Source organism: Pristiophorus japonicus, chromosome 4 (genome assembly GCF_044704955.1).
Source record: "Pristiophorus japonicus isolate sPriJap1 chromosome 4, sPriJap1.hap1, whole genome shotgun sequence".
Lineage (NCBI taxonomy): Eukaryota > Metazoa > Chordata > Chondrichthyes > Pristiophoridae > Pristiophorus > Pristiophorus japonicus.
Genome location: NC_091980.1, coordinates 46906138 through 46921356, shown reverse-complemented (window position 1 = coordinate 46921356; position 15219 = coordinate 46906138). Strand labels below are relative to the sequence as shown.

Genomic DNA, 15219 nt, shown 5'->3' with positions numbered 1-15219 from the left:
CAGTCTGGTGAACCTTTGTTGCACTCCCTTCGATGGCAAGTATATCCTTTTTTAGAAAATATTAAATAAACTAATCAAACCCCTGGTCCAGACGAATTGCTTCTGTGCATTCTGAAAGAATTTAGGGAAGAGGATAGCAGAGGCTCTTTTACACATATTTAATAATTCAGTGGCTGACAGTGTAGTGCCAGAGGACTAGCAGATAGCTAAAACTATACCATTTAAGAAGGAAGATAGAACATTTCCAGGGAACTATAGACCAGTCAGCTTAACGTCGGTAGTAGGAAAAATAATGCAATCCCCACGAAAGGAGAAAATATAAAAACATCTAGAAACCAAAAATAATGCAATGAATAGTCAACATGAATTTCAAAAGGGATTGATTTGCTTGACCAACCTCATTGAATTCTTTGTAGAAGTAACAGAGTAGACAAGCTTAATGTAGTAGATGTACTCCCAGAGCCCTTTGTGCCTCTAACTCATTTAGGGCGTAGTTGAGGCAAATAAATAGATCCATTCAAGGGGAGGCTAGATAAACATATGTGGGAGAAAGGACAAGAGGGTTATTCTGCTAGAGTTAATTGAGGAAGGACGGGAGCAGTTTCGAGTTGAGCATAAACGCCGCCATGGACTGGTTGGGCCGAACAGTCGGTTTGAGTGCTGTATATTCTATGTAATTATGAGAAAAGAAAGACTTGCATTTATATAGCGCCTTTCATGACTACCAGATGTCCCAAAGTGCTTTACAGACAATGGAATACTTGTTGAGGTGTCATCATCATAGGCAGTCCCTCGGAAACGAGGAAGACTTGCTTCCACTCCTGAAGTGAGTTCTTTGGTGGCTGAACAGTCCAATACGAGAGCCACAGACTCTGTCACAGGTGAGACAGATAGTTGTTGAGGGAAGGGGTAGGTGGGACTAGTTTGCTGCATGGTCTTTCCGCTGTCTGCGCTTGATTTCTGCATGCTCTCGGCGTTGAGACTAGGAGGTGCTCAGCGCCCTCTCGGATGCACTTCTTCCAATTAGGGTGGTCTTGGGCCAGAAACTCCCAGTTGTCAGTGGGGATGTCGCACTTTATCAGGGAGGCTTTGAGGGTGTCCTTGTAACGTTTCCGCTGCCCACCTTTGGCTCGTTTGCTGTGAAAGAGCTCCGAGTAGAGCACTTGCTTTGGGAGTCTCGTGTCTGGCATGCAGACTATGTGACCTGCCCAGCGGAGCTGATCAAGTGTGGTCAATGCTTCAATGCTGGGGATGTTAGCCTGAATAAGGGCACTGATGTTGGTGCGCCTGTCCTCCCAAGGGATTTGTAGAATCTTGTGGAGACATCGTTGGTGATATTTCTCCAGCAACTTGAGGTGTCTACTGTACATGGTCCATGTCTCTGAGCCATACAGGGGGGCAGGTATTACTTCAGCCCGGTAGACCATGAGCTTGGTGGCAGTTTTGAGGGCCTGGTCTTCAAACACTCTTTTCCTCAGGCGGCCGAAGGCTGCACTGGCGCACTGGAGGCAGTGTTGGATAGAAACATAGAAAATAGGTGCAGGAATAGGCCATTCAGACCTTCGAGCCTGAACCACCATTCAATAAGATCATGGCTGATCATTCACCTCAGTACCCCTTTTCTGCTTTCTCTCCATACCCCTTGATCCCTTTAGCAGTAAGGGCCATATCTAACTTCCTCTTGAATATATCCAATGAACTGGCATCAACAACTCTCTGTGGTAGGGAATTCCACAAATCTGAGTGAAGAAGTTTCTCCTCATCTCAGTCCTAAATGGCTTACCCCTTATCCTTAGCCTATGTCCCCTGGTTCTGGACTTCCCCAACATCGGGAACATTCTTCCTGCATCTAACCTGTCCAGTCCCATCAGAATCTTAAACGTTTCTGTGAGATCCCCTCTCATCCTTCTAAACTCCAGTGAATACAGGCCCAGTCGATCCAGTCTTTCCTCATATGTCAGTCCTGTCATCCCAGGAATCAATCTGGTGAACCTTCGTTGCACTCCCTCAATAGCAAGAATGTCCTTCCTCAGATTAGGACTCAGTAAGGCCCTGTACAACTGCAGTAAGACTTCCCTGCTCCTATACTCAAATTCCCTAGCTATGAAGGCCAACATATCATTTTGCCTTCTTCACCGCCTGCTGTACCTGCATGCCAACTTTCAATGACTGATATACAAAGACACCCAGGTCTTGTTGCACCTCCCCTTTTTTCTAATCTGCCGCCATTCAGATAATATTGTGCCCTCATGTTTTTGCCCCCAAAGTGGATAACCTCACATTTATTCACATTATATTGCATCTGCCATGCATTTGCCCACTCATCCAACCTGTCCAAGTCACCCTGCAGCCTCTTATCGTCCTCCTCACAGCTCACACCTCCACCCAGCTTAGTGTCATCTGCAAACTTGGAGATATTACACTCAATTCCTTCATCCAAATCATTGATATATATATTGTAAATAGCTGGGGTCCCAGCACTGAGCCCTGCGGCACCCCACTAGTCACTGCCTGCCATTCTAAAAAGGGCCCGTTTATTCCGACTCTCTGCTTCCTGTCTGCCAACCAGTTCTCTATCCACGTCAGTACATTACCCCCAATACCATGTGCTTTAATTTTGCACACCAATCTCTTGTATGGGACCTTGTCAAAAGCCTTTTCAAAGTCCAAATACACCACATCCACTGGTTCTCCCTTGTCTACTCTACCAGTTACATCCTCAAAAAATTCTAGAAGATTTGTCAAGCATGATTTCCCTTTCATAAATCCATGGTGACTTGGACCGATCCTGTCACTGCTTTCCAAATGAGCTGCTATTTCATCTCTAATAATTGATTCCAACATTTTCCCCACTACTGATGTCAGGCTAACCAGTTTATAATTACACATTTTCTCTCTCCCTCCTTTTTTAAAAAGTGGTGTTACATTAGCTACCCTGCAGTCCATGGGAACTGATCCAGAATCGATCGACTGTTGGAAAATGATCACCAATGCATCCACTATTTCTAGGGCCACTTCCTTAAGTACTCTGGGATGCAGACTATCAGGCCCCGGGATTTATCGGCCTTCAATCCCATCAATTTCCCGAACACAATTTCCCGCCTAATAAGGATTTCCTTCAGTTTCCCCTTCTTACTAGATCCTCGGTCCCCTAGTATTTCCAGAAAGTTATTTGTGTCTTCCTTCGATAAGACAGAACCAAAGTATTTTTTCAACTGGTCCGCCATTTCTTTGTTCCCCATTATAAATTCACCTGAATCTGACTGCAAGGGACCTACGTTTGTCTTCACTAATCACATATCTATAGAAGTTTTTGCAGTTAGTTTTTATGTTCCCAGCAAGCTTCCTCTCATACTCTATTTTCTCCCTCCTAATTAAACCCTTTGTCCTCCTCTGCTGAATTATAAAATTCTCCCAGTCCTCAGGTTTGCTGCTTTTTCTCATTGTCGATGCCTGCTCTTGTTGATAGGAGGCTTCCGAGATATGGGAAGTGGTCCACGGTGTCCAGGGCCGCGCCGTGGATCTTGATGATTGGGGGGCAGTGCTGTGCGGTGAGGACAGGCTGGTGGAGGACCTTTGTCTTATGGATGTTTAGCGTAAGGCCCACGCTTTCGTACGCCTCAGTAAGTACATCGTCTATGTCCTGGAGTGCAACCTCTGTATGTGCGCAGATGCAGGAGTCGTCCGCATACTGTCGTTTGACAACACAGGTTGGTGTGGTCTTGGATCTGGCCTGGAGACGGTTCAGGTTGAACAGGTTCCCACTGGTTCTGTAGTTTAGTTCCACTCCAGCGGAGAGCTTGTTGACTGTGAGGTGGAGCATGGCAGCAAGAAAGATTGAGAAGAGGGTTGGGGCGATAACACAGCCCTGTTTGACCCTGGTTCGGAAGTGGATTGGGTCTGTGATGGATCCGTTGGTGAGGATCATGGCCTGCATGTCACCGTGGTGCAGGCGGAGGATGGCGCCAAACTTTTTGGGGGCATCCGAAATGGAGGAGGACGCTCCATAGACCCTCGCAGTTGACAGTGTCAAAGGCCTTTGTAAGGTCGACGGCGGCCATGTACAATGGCTGCCACTGTTGTGCTGCGAAAATCATGTACGTTGTGCCCCATAGGGGACGAAATCCGCACTGCGACTCCAGGTGGAGCTCCTCGGCCACGGAAGAAGACGGTTGAGGAGGACTCTAGCGACGACTTTCCCAGTGGCTGATAGCAGGGAGATTCCTCTGTAGTTGCCGCAGTCCGTCATGTCCCCTTTTTTAAAGATGGTCACGATTACTGCATCTCTGAGGTCCCCGGCATACTCTCCTGCCTCCAGATGAGAGAGATGAGGTCCATGTTGACTGTGAGGTGAAGCATGGCGGCAAGAAAGAGGCCAGCAGTACCTCTCCGCCATACTTCAATGCCTCAGCAGGGATTCTGGCCACACCTGTAGCCTTGTTTTTAAGCTGGCTTATGGATTTTTCTACCTCATGCAGTGTTGGGGTCTCATTGAGGTGATGGCAGATAGCATACTGTGGGATGGAGTCGAGAACACTCGAGTCAAAGGCAGAGTCTCGATTGAGGAGATCTTCGAAGTGCTCCTTCCAGCAAGCCCTGACTGCCTCGGTGTCCTTGATGAGTGTTTCCCCATTCTTGGCCAGCAGTGGGGTGGGTACTTGGGTGTTTGGCCCATAGGTGGCCTTGACTGCGATGAAGAATCCTCGCACATCATGGTTGTCGGCCAGCTGCTGTATCTCTTGCGTTTTCTCCATCCACCACCTGTTCTTTAGGTGCCGGGTTTTTTGTTGGACCTCAGCCTTGAGCTGTCTGTAATGCTGCTTTGCTGCTCCTGCGTTGGGTTGTTATTTAAGGCTCAGAAATGTCCTGCGCTAGCAATCTATTAGCTCTTGCATCTCCTGTTCATTCTTATCAAACCAGTCCTGGTGTTTCCTGGTTGAGTAACCGAGTGTCTCTTTGCAGGCCTGGAGGGCAGACCAAGCGCTGTGGGCATTCTGCATTTTGGGGTCGTCAAGGCACACCTGGTTAGTTGTGAGTCGTTTGGTGTATAGGGCTCTCTTAGCTGGGTCCTTAAGTGTTCTGGCATTGACTTTTTTGCAGCACTGGTTCGGTTGCCCCCTCCGCTTTGGGGCTTTGTTGTCGATGAAGTGTAGTCACTGCTGTAATGTAGGAAACGCGGCAGCCAAATTGCCCACAAACTGCAGTGTGATAATGACCAGATAATCCGTTTTTGTTATGTTGATTGAGGGATAAATATTGGCCAGGACACCAGGAATAACTCCTCTGCTCTTCTTCGAAATAGTGCCATGGGATCTTTTATGTCCACCTGAAAGAGCAGGTATGGCCTCTGTTTAACGTCATATCTGAAAGACGGCACCTCCAACAGTTCAGCACTCCCCCACTACTGCACTGGAGGCGTGTCAGCCTAGATTTTTGTGCTCCATTAATCAATCTGCTCAGTCCACTTTATTCATTCTTCACTGAAGCCCTGAAACAATGAGAGAGAAATTGGCCTGGTTTGTGCCTCTTGTTAGCGCCTGTGGGGGCGGTAACATGGCGCGAAATGGTTACCGACCAGGCACGGTGAATTCACCAAAGCCCGCGAACTTCCCTGGCAGTTTTGTGCTGGCCACCTCGCTCTCTTGCGTCCGGTAGATCTTGACATCATCCGGTGGGCAGCGCCCTATTACTGCTCCAGATGCAATATTCGCTCCCACCCCCTGCAGCATCGCCAAGTGTCAGCAACAGCAGCTGCAGGAGGCGATGCCACCTCGGCTGGCTGCTTGGGGAGCGCTAATTAAAGGCAGTGGTGGTCAGGTAGGCCTAAATTTATTAATCTTCCTGGTCTGCTGTCTTTTGCTTTTTTTGGACTCCGCGATTCATCAGCCCTGCTCTCGGAGTGCTTGGGGCTGTAATGCACCTAGCGCAGGTCCCGTGGCCCCACAGAGATATGGTGAAAATTGAATGAAAGCAACATTGGCCTTTTCTTTTAAGCGAGTGAAGCAGCCTCCATTGTGCAGCGCTCTGCCATTACCATCCCTCTCACTCCCTTTAGCGCTCAAAGGTAAGTGATGGAGCGCTAAATACTCCACTTCCCTCTTGGAGCTAAAGCGGAAGTTCCCATCAGCTGAAAATCTTTTTCTTCCGCAAAGTTAGCACCCCAAATGGGGCGCTACGCAAATTCTAGCCCAATACTTTTTAAACAACATACTCCATCTTTAACAAATATCCGTGCTATCCTTCTCTCTCAGCTCTATAATATTCAGGTTAATGATTGGTCATTATTAATCCAACAGTCTTCCCCATTCACATCATGATTATTTTTTTATTTTAGTAAACATTTACCATATTTAAACTCAGAGTATTCACTGTTCCGATTCATAATCCCTCTCTGAAAACTTCCACTAACAATGAGGGCAGAAAGAAAAGGACCTATCTACAGCATAGATAAATATGCATGGTCTGCCAAAAGTGCCAATTTTAAACTAACTCGACCGGTAGGAACAGGCGGGTTCAGATCAGTTGCCCATTTTACACCCCATCTGATTTCAATGGAACGTAAAACGATTTATGACCCGCAGGTTAGATTAAAATCAGTGTTTAGTTACTGATTTCTGCAAGAGGGAGCTGCTTAGAAAAGGACATGTTCTTCACCATTTTTGGAGTGGGGGGGTGTGGGGGGGAGATATTGAAAGTAAAGTGACCCTGTATTCTCTCTTTCACATCTCGGAGAAATATTCAGGGTAATTTTAGACTGGATCTCCTGTCCACCTCAGTACAGTGCAGTAGAGAGAGAGAAAATACCTTAAAAGAGGAATCAATTTAAATTGCAGCATTTGATTGGAGTGGAAAAAATGTTAAATGTATTAATGTTGATTGATTGCTAATAATGAAATGCAGCTCTTATTTTGGAATTCTAGCCTTCAATTATTGCTCAAAAATCTCCACTCAGTCTCATCCATACAATTATGATACTTGAACTCACTGTTTATGCATCTTCCTGCGCCTATGATCGTTGGATATGGACAGACTGTGTTTTTGCCCATCACAAATGTGCATTTCTTCTCTTCTCTTCCCACCCCCATCCACAGGCCCCCATCCCCCCACCCCCCCTGTCCAGGTAAGGCAGAGTGAGAAAAGAAGTTGGTCCATATTGGCTAACCCTCATCTCCACATAATATTCCAACAATCTTTCCGTGCCTGTGGATGTGCACAATGCAATTTGGAATGTAATATAGGTTCAGTAAAGGGAAACAAAATTATGTTTACTTTAAACAACTGATGGCAAGTTCTGAAAAATAATTCCTCTGTTTGAGAACCAGGAATGGCTAAAGAAATTGGAGCAAGGTAGAGGATACTTTGACCAGAGAGAGAATGAAAGACAAACTTTGCTTTTTCTTATAATGTAATTTTATGGACACCTACCGTTTGATTTGGTACTAGACTTTAAATTTTAATTATGTGAACTAAAAGGTTGTGGCTAATTTAATTATTCCACTTGCCATGCGTCATTCCGATTAGCTGCTTGTAACTGAATGTGCAGGAGCTTTTGGCTCTTGGGCAAATGAATAAATGAAGCTTCATGAAAGGCCCAGAGATAGAATAAAAGAAAATCTGATCCTCAAGCATTATCTATAAAATAAACCCCACTACTTGTCTCACAACCATATAATAGAAACTTTCTTTAGGATGGCTGACATTCCAATCAGGGTTGCTGAATTGCTGAGGCTCAGCAATCTTTAACAGCCAGCACTCCACCACACTGAATTCTCCCCCAACATTGCCCAAGCATTACATTCAACATATAGCAACTGATGCTGAAAGCTAGATGTCAGAGACTGAATCCTACATCGTGATGCTAGAATTTTGAAAATACAGTGAAGGTGGCAGTTCCAATTGTGAGGCCAGTTTGTGGATTGTTAAACTTAAAAAAAATTACTTGCAGGAGGGTCTTTTACAGCCTCCTGTAGGTTGGCATGGCAAATCCATAAATATGAAAACATCTGATCACTGACAGCTTAAATTATTAAAAACCTACAATGAAGTGAAGTCAACCCAAAAAGATTTGAAGGAGGCACTTGAGAGTCGACCAATGCTATTGACCCAGATTTTCCTGTAGCAGAGCATCTAATGGCGTTGGTTAGACTTGCCCTTGCACATTTAGGTTTTTACATTTTTGCGCGGCAAGTTGCTGAAAGTGCGGGCTAATAATGCTGCAGCGAGGGAAACTGCACATTATGGGCTCAAGTTTCGGCCTGAGTTGCTACTATTTTTTTGGAGCAACTAGTTTAGAATGGAGCATCTTAGAAATTGCAATTCTCGGCATTTAGTTTGCTCCAGTTCTAGTGAGTTAGAATAGTTTCATTTTAGACCAGATTTTTTTTTCAATAGGGGACGTGTCCAGCCACTTACGCCTGTTTTGCAAGTTTAGGCAGCGAAAACCTACTCCAAACTAACTTAGAATGGAGTAAGTGTAGATTTTTGTATGCTCAGAAAAACCTTGTCTACACTTAGAAAATTAGGCGCAGGGAACGAGAGATGGGGGTGGCAGAGGAGAGGGGTTTACAAACATTAAACACTTCACTTTTACAAATAAAGAGCTATCATAAATAATAAATGATAAATAAATCATTAAATCAACCAATAAATCATCAAAAAAAATTTAAAAAGTAAAAATAAAAACAAAATAAATCAATCAAAAATTAAGTTTCTACTCACCTACAGCAGCAACGGGAGCCCTCCAACAGCATGCTGAGATGCCCCCCTGCCCCCCCCCAAAACTATCTGTCAGTGTCTCTCTCTCTCTGTATCTGTCAGTGTCTCTGTGTTTCTGACAGCGAGGGGTGGGGGAGAGAGGGTGGATGGGGGGAAGGGAGGGAGGGAGGATGGGGGAGGGAGAGGAGGAGCGGGGGAGGGAGGAAGGGAGAGAGGGAGAGGAGGAAGACGAGGGGGAGGGAGAGAGAGGAGGAAGGGAGAGAAGGGGAGGGAGGGAGGGGGGAGAGGAGGGGTGAGGAAGGGAAAGGAGAGAGAGGGGAGGGGAGAGGAGGGGGGAGGGGGAGGGGTTAGAGGAGGAGAGGAGGGGGGAGAGGATGGGGAGAGAAGAGTGGGGAAGGAGGTGAGGTGGGAGGGGAGGTGAGGTGGGAGGGGAGGTGAGGTGGGAGGGGAGGTGAGGTGGGAGGGGAGGTGAGGTGGGAGGGGAGGTGAGGTGGGAGGGGAGGTGAGGTGAGGTGGGAGGTGAGGTGGGAGGTGAGGTGAGGTGAGGTGGGAGGTGAGGTGAGGTGGGAGGTGGGAGGTGAGGTGGGAGGTGAGGTGGGAGGTGAGGTGGGAGGTGAGGTGAGGTGGGAGGTGAGGTGAGGTGGGAGGTGAGGTGAGGTGGGAGGTGAGGTGAGGTGGGAGGTGAGGTGAGGTGGGAGGTGAGGTGAGGTGGGAGGTGAGGTGAGGTGGGAGGTGAGGTGAGGTGGGAGGTGAGGTGAGGTGGGAGGTGAGGTGAGGTGGGAGGTGAGGTGAGGTGGGAGGTGAGGTGAGGTGGGAGGTGAGGTGAGGTGGGAGGTGAGGTGAGGTGGGAGGTGAGGTGAGGTGGGAGGTGAGGTGAGGTGGGAGGTGAGGTGAGGTGAGGTGGGAGGTGAGGTGGGAGGTGAGGTGGGAGGGGAGGTGGGAGGGGAGGTGGGAGGGGAGGTGGGAGGGGAGGTGGGAGGGGAGGTGGGAGGGGAGGTGGGAGGGGAGGTGGGTGGGGAGGTGGGTGGGGAGGTGGGTGGGGAGGTGAGGTGGGAGGGGAGGTGAGGTGAGGTGGGAGGTGAGGTGAGGTGGGAGGTGAGGTGAGGTGGGAGGGGAGGTGAGGTGGGAGGTGAGGTGAGGTGAGGTGAGGTGAGGTGAGGTGAGGTGGGAGGTGAGGTGAGGTGAGGTGGGAGGTGAGGTGAGGTGGGAGGTGAGGTGAGGTGGGAGGTGAGGTGAGGTGAGGTGGGAGGTGAGGTGAGGTGAGGTGGGAGGTGAGGTGAGGTGAGGTGGGAGGTGAGGTGAGGTGGGAGGTGAGGTGAGGTGAGGTGGGAGGTGGGAGGTGAGGTGAGGTGGGAGGTGAGGTGAGGTGGGAGGTGAGGTGAGGTGGGAGGTGAGGTGGGAGGTGAGGTGGGAGGTGAGGTGGGAGGGGAGGTGGGAGGGGAGGTGGGAAGGGAGGTGGGAGGGGAGGTGGGAGGGGAGGTGGGAGGGGAGGTGGGAGGGGAGGTGGGTGGGGAGGTGGGTGGGGAGGTGGGTGGGGAGGTGGGTGGGGAGGTGGGTGGGGAGGTGGGTGGGGAGGTGAGGTGGGAGGGGAGGTGAGGTGAGGTGGGAGGTGAGGTGAGGTGGGAGGTGAGGTGAGGTGGGAGGGGAGGTGAGGTGGGAGGTGAGGTGAGGTGAGGTGAGGTGGGAGGTGAGGTGAGGTGAGGTGAGGTGAGGTGAGGTGGGAGGTGAGGTGAGGTGAGGTGGGAGGTGAGGTGAGGTGAGGTGGGAGGTGAGGTGAGGTGGGAGGTGAGGTGAGGTGAGGTGGGAGGTGAGGTGAGGTTGGAGGTGAGGTGAGGTGGGAGGTGAGGTGAGGTGGGAGGGGAGGTGAGGTGAGGTGGGAGGTGAGGTGGGAGGTGAGGTGAGGTGAGGTGGGAGGTGAGGTGAGGTGGGAGGTGTGAGGTGAGGTGGGAGGTGAGGTGGGAGGTGAGGTGAGGTGGGAGGTGAGGTGAGGTGGGAGGTGAGGTGAGGTGGGAGGTGAGGTGAGGTGGGAGGTGAGGTGAGGTGGGAGGTGAGGTGAGGTGGGAGGTGAGGTGAGGTGGGAGGTGAGGTGAGGTGGGAGGTGAGGTGGGAGGTGAGGTGGGAGGTGAGGTGGGAGGGGAGGTGGGAGGGGAGGTGGGAGGGGAGGTGGGAGGGGAGGTGGGAGGGGAGGTGGGAGCGGAGGTGGGAGGGGAGGTGGGGAGGGGAGGTGGGAGGGGAGGTGGGTGGGGAGGTGGGTGGGGAGGTGGGTGGGGAGGTGGGTGGGGAGGTGGGTGGGGAGGTGGGTGGGGAGGTGAGGTGGGAGGGGAGGTGAGGTGAGGTGAGGTGGGAGGTGAGGTGAGGTGAGGTGAGGTGAGGTGAGGTGGGAGGTGAGGTGGGAGGTGAGGTGAGGTGAGGTGGGAGGTGAGGTGAGGTGGGAGGTGTGAGGTGAGGTGGGAGGTGAGGTGGGAGGTGAGGTGAGGTGGGAGGTGAGGTGAGGTGGGAGGTGAGGTGAGGTGGGAGGTGAGGTGAGGTGGGAGGTGAGGTGAGGTGGGAGGTGAGGTGAGGTGGGAGGTGAGGTGAGGTGGGAGGTGAGGTGAGGTGGGAGGTGAGGTGAGGTGGGAGGTGAGGTGGGAGGTGAGGTGGGAGGTGAGGTGGGAGGGGAGGTGGGAGGGGAGGTGGGAGGGAGGTGGGAGGGGAGGTGGGAGGGGAGGTGGGAGCGGAGGTGGGAGGGGAGGTGGGAGGGGAGGTGGGAGGGGAGGTGGGTGGGGAGGTGGGTGGGGAGGTGGGTGGGGAGGTGGGTGGGGAGGTGGGTGGGGGAGGTGGGTGGGGAGGTGGGTGGGGAGGTGAGGTGGGAGGGGAGGTGAGGTGAGGTGGGAGGTGAGGTGAGGTGGGAGGTGAGGTGAGGTGGGAGGGGAGGTGAGGTGGGAGGGGAGGTGAGGTGAGGTGAGGTGGGTGGTGAGGTGAGGTGGGAGGGGAGGTGAGGTGAGGTGGGAGGTGAGGTGAGGTGGGAGGTGAGGTGAGGTGAGGTGGGAGGTGAGGTGAGGTGGGAGGGGAGGTGAGGTGGGAGGGGAGGTGAGGTGAGGTGGGGAGGTGAGGTGAGGTGGGAGGTGAGGTGAGGTGGGAGGTGAGGTGAGGTGGGAGGGGAGGTGAGGTGAGGTGGGAGGTGAGGTGAGGTTGGAGGTGAGGTGAGGTGGGAGGTGAGGTGAGGTGGGGAGGTGAGGTGAGGTGGGAGGTGAGGTGAGGTGGGAGGTGAGGTGGGAGGGGAGGTGGGAGGGGAGGTGGGAGGGGAGGTGGGAGGGGAGGTGGGAGGGGAGGTGGGAGGGAGGGGAGGTGGGAGGGGGAGGGGAGGTGGGAGGGGAGGGGAGGTGGGAGGGGAGGGGAGGTGGGAGGGGAGGGGAGGTGGGAGAGGAGGGGGAGAGGAGGGGGGAGAGGAGGGGGGAGAGGAGGGGGGGAGAGGAGGGGGGAGAGGAGGGGGGAGAGGAGGGGGGAGAGGAGGGGGGAGAGGAGGGGGGAGAGGAGGGGGGAGAAGGAGGGGGGAGAGGAGGGGGGAGAGGAGGGGGGAGAGGAGGGGGAGAGGAGGGGGGAAAGAGAGGAGGGGGAAAGAGAGGAGGGGGGAAAGAGAGGAGGGGGGAAAGAGAGGAGGGGGAAAGAGAGGAGGGGGGAAAGAGAGGAGGGGGGAAAGAGAGGAGGGGGGAAAGAGAGGAGGGGGGAAAGAGAGGAGGGGGGAAAGAGAGGAGGGGGAAAGAGAGGAGGGGGGAAGAGAGAGGAGGGGAAAGAGAGGAGGGGGAAAGAGAGGAGGGAAAGAGAGGAGGGGGGAAAGAGAGGAGGGGGGAAAGAGAGGAGGGGGGAAAGAGAAGGAGGGGGAAAGAGAGGAGGGGGGAAAGAGAGGAGGGGGAAGAGAGGAGGGGGAAAGAGAGGAGGGGGGAAAGAGAGGAGGGGGAAAGAGAGGAGGGGGGAAAGAGAGGAGGGGGGAAAGAGAGGAGGGGGGAAAGAGAGGAGGGGGGAAAGAGAGGAGGGGGGAAAGAGAGGAGGGGGAGAGGAGGAGGGAGGGAGGGGGAGGGGAGGGGGAAGAGGAGGGGGGAAGGAGAGGAGGGGGGAGAGGAGGCTGAACGGGCCGGACCGCCGCCGCCAACACTTCGGGCGGGATCCGACCCAGCGAGATGCCGGCCTCGCTGATGTCGTGGAGAGAGGTGCGGGGGGGGGGAGGCTGAACGGGAGGGAGGGAGTGGGGGAGCTGAACGGGAGGAAGGCCGAGTCCCGATCTTCACCTGGGGAGCCCATTTGGCCAGGGCTAGGGGCCGGCATGCTTCGGGCCCCTCCCACGCAGCCTCGGGGGCGAGGAGCTACTGTACATGCACGCACACTCCAGCGCACATGTGCAGAGTTCCCGGCACTGTTTCCAGCGCCGGGACCTGGCTCCGCCCCCGACCCCTTGTGCTGCGCTACGCCGAGCACGAAGACGTCCTGAGGAGACCAGAGAATCACAAGGTATGTTTTTGGCGCCCTTTTTATTCCAGAAAGTCGGCGCACCTTGTGGAGGTGTGCCGTTTTTCCAGAGGGCGGAAACCTGGGCCCCTAGAATCTGAGTGAACAGGGAAACCAACCATGTAGCCTTTTAACCAATCAGATTAAAGGACGCTGAAATAACAGTGCAAGGATTGAGAAGGAAGTGTAACTTAGAGTGGGTAAATGCAATGTCAAATCAGGTACAGAAAGGGAAATAAGAGAGAGAGACAGGAAGATTATATTTAGTGAGAAAAAGACAGAGCGGGAAAGAAAAAAAAATGTAACATTTAATATGTAACATTTTTAAATTTGAAGACTCTAAACGGTGACTCCACATCCCAGAACTCTTGTGGTACAAACTGAGTGGCAAGTTGTACATTTGTACCTTTTTTCTGAAAATCAGTATTACTTCTATCCTCTCTGGAAGGCACTGACGGTTTGCAAGGGAATCATCCCATCATCACTGGTTACTTTCTGGTACCTCAGGTACAAGTCTTAAAAATGAGTGCCAGGTGGCCAATTGACCACTGGGGTTGTCACAGGAAAGTCTGATTCCACTTAACATTGATACATACGTAGTTTCAGCAGGAATTATTAGATAACGATCAAGTACAGGAACCCTAAGAACTTCCTCCTCCCTAAACCAGGAGCTCTAAGGCCACTTACAACACCCCGACTGCTGCCATGGCTCAGACTAGCTCACTCAGTGCAGATACTCACGGAACAAAATCATTTGTAGTTTTAATCTAAAGTATTGTTTCTCACAGGACTTAGACTGTAAAGCATGCCCAGGATGGAAGAACAATGTGAAGAATTTGCTCCAACCAGAATGTACGCAAATACTGCTCCTCTACTTACTATTGAGCTGCTGAATGCCACTCCCTGAGAGGAGAGGCTACCACAATGCCTCACTGACATCTTACGACTTTCGGTGAACTGCTGCTGGGAAGAGATGCTTTGCGATCGCTGCATAGGCCTTTTGCTCTTCTGCCTCAGGTGGGATGTATTACTCTGGAGGTTGGTTAAAGAGGCTGTGCTCTGCAACAGTTGCTCTTCTTCGCCATAAGAGTCCAGCTGTGTGTATGTAAATAATCGCTTTGCTAAATGAAAAGACATTCAGGAAAATGATCAGAAATTGCTCATGCTAGTTAAACTGTAGTCTATTCACTTTGATTAAACACTATAGGCTATGGAATCAGTGGAGTAGCAGACTAACACACTGTCCTTTCACCACTGAGACATGTGTCTATCCAGATGGATGGGATGAAAGCTTTTCTGTCTACAATTAGCTGTATGGTGTTAAGTGAGGGTCAATCTTAACTTTGTTCATAATGGCTTGGGTCAACGGCACAGAACTTGTCACAATGCGATCTATGTGGCACTGAATTGGTAATATCACCTGGACATACCACAAGGCTGACTGCTGCGTGAACTAGAAATGCCACACTGGTGCAGTTCATCAGAAATTAAAACAACGCACACTATTATTAATAATTGGCTTAACCCATCAAATTGTATCCACAGTTCATGTACAGACTGCTCTATCTTGAATTATTTGCAAACCAGTTAATTTCCTGACGAACAGCATTTAAATCAAAAAATTGTGTACTTTTAATCTTTGTTCTAGTTCATTTAATATGTTAATGTTCATACGGCTGTAATCCTCACTATTTTCATCATGTTGGAACTCTGTGCCCATGATGGTGCAACGACGGAAGACCATTTTGTTTTCGGTGAGAGTTCCTGTCTTGTCAGAGAAGATGTACTGTATCTGACCGAGGTCCTCAGTGATATTCAAAGCTCGACACTGCAGGCGTGTGTCGGTACTTTCATCGTACAGATCAACATCGTTGTGTATGAAGAATATCTGACCCAACTTTACAAGTTCAATGGAAACGTATAAAGAAATGGGGATTAAGATCTGCCAATAGAAGCAAAAATAACTCAGAGATCAGAAGTTTCATATAGATTTGACATAGCTAAAGGGAACAATACAAATAT

The 15219-nt window shown here is 51.1% G+C and overlaps 1 protein-coding gene across 1 annotated transcript in view; it reads right to left on the bottom strand.

Annotated features, from left to right (window-relative positions):
- Positions 1–15219, bottom strand: part of atp10b (ATPase phospholipid transporting 10B) — a 229701-nt gene that overhangs the window by 142707 nt on the left and 71775 nt on the right. Inside the window, exons 8-9 of the mRNA XM_070877209.1 lie at positions 14887–15139; positions 14077–14318 (exon numbers count right to left, since the gene is read on the bottom strand). Of these exons, the coding sequence (XP_070733310.1) occupies positions 14077–14318; positions 14887–15139 (495 nt within the window). The remainder of the gene's footprint in view (positions 1–14076; positions 14319–14886; positions 15140–15219) is intronic.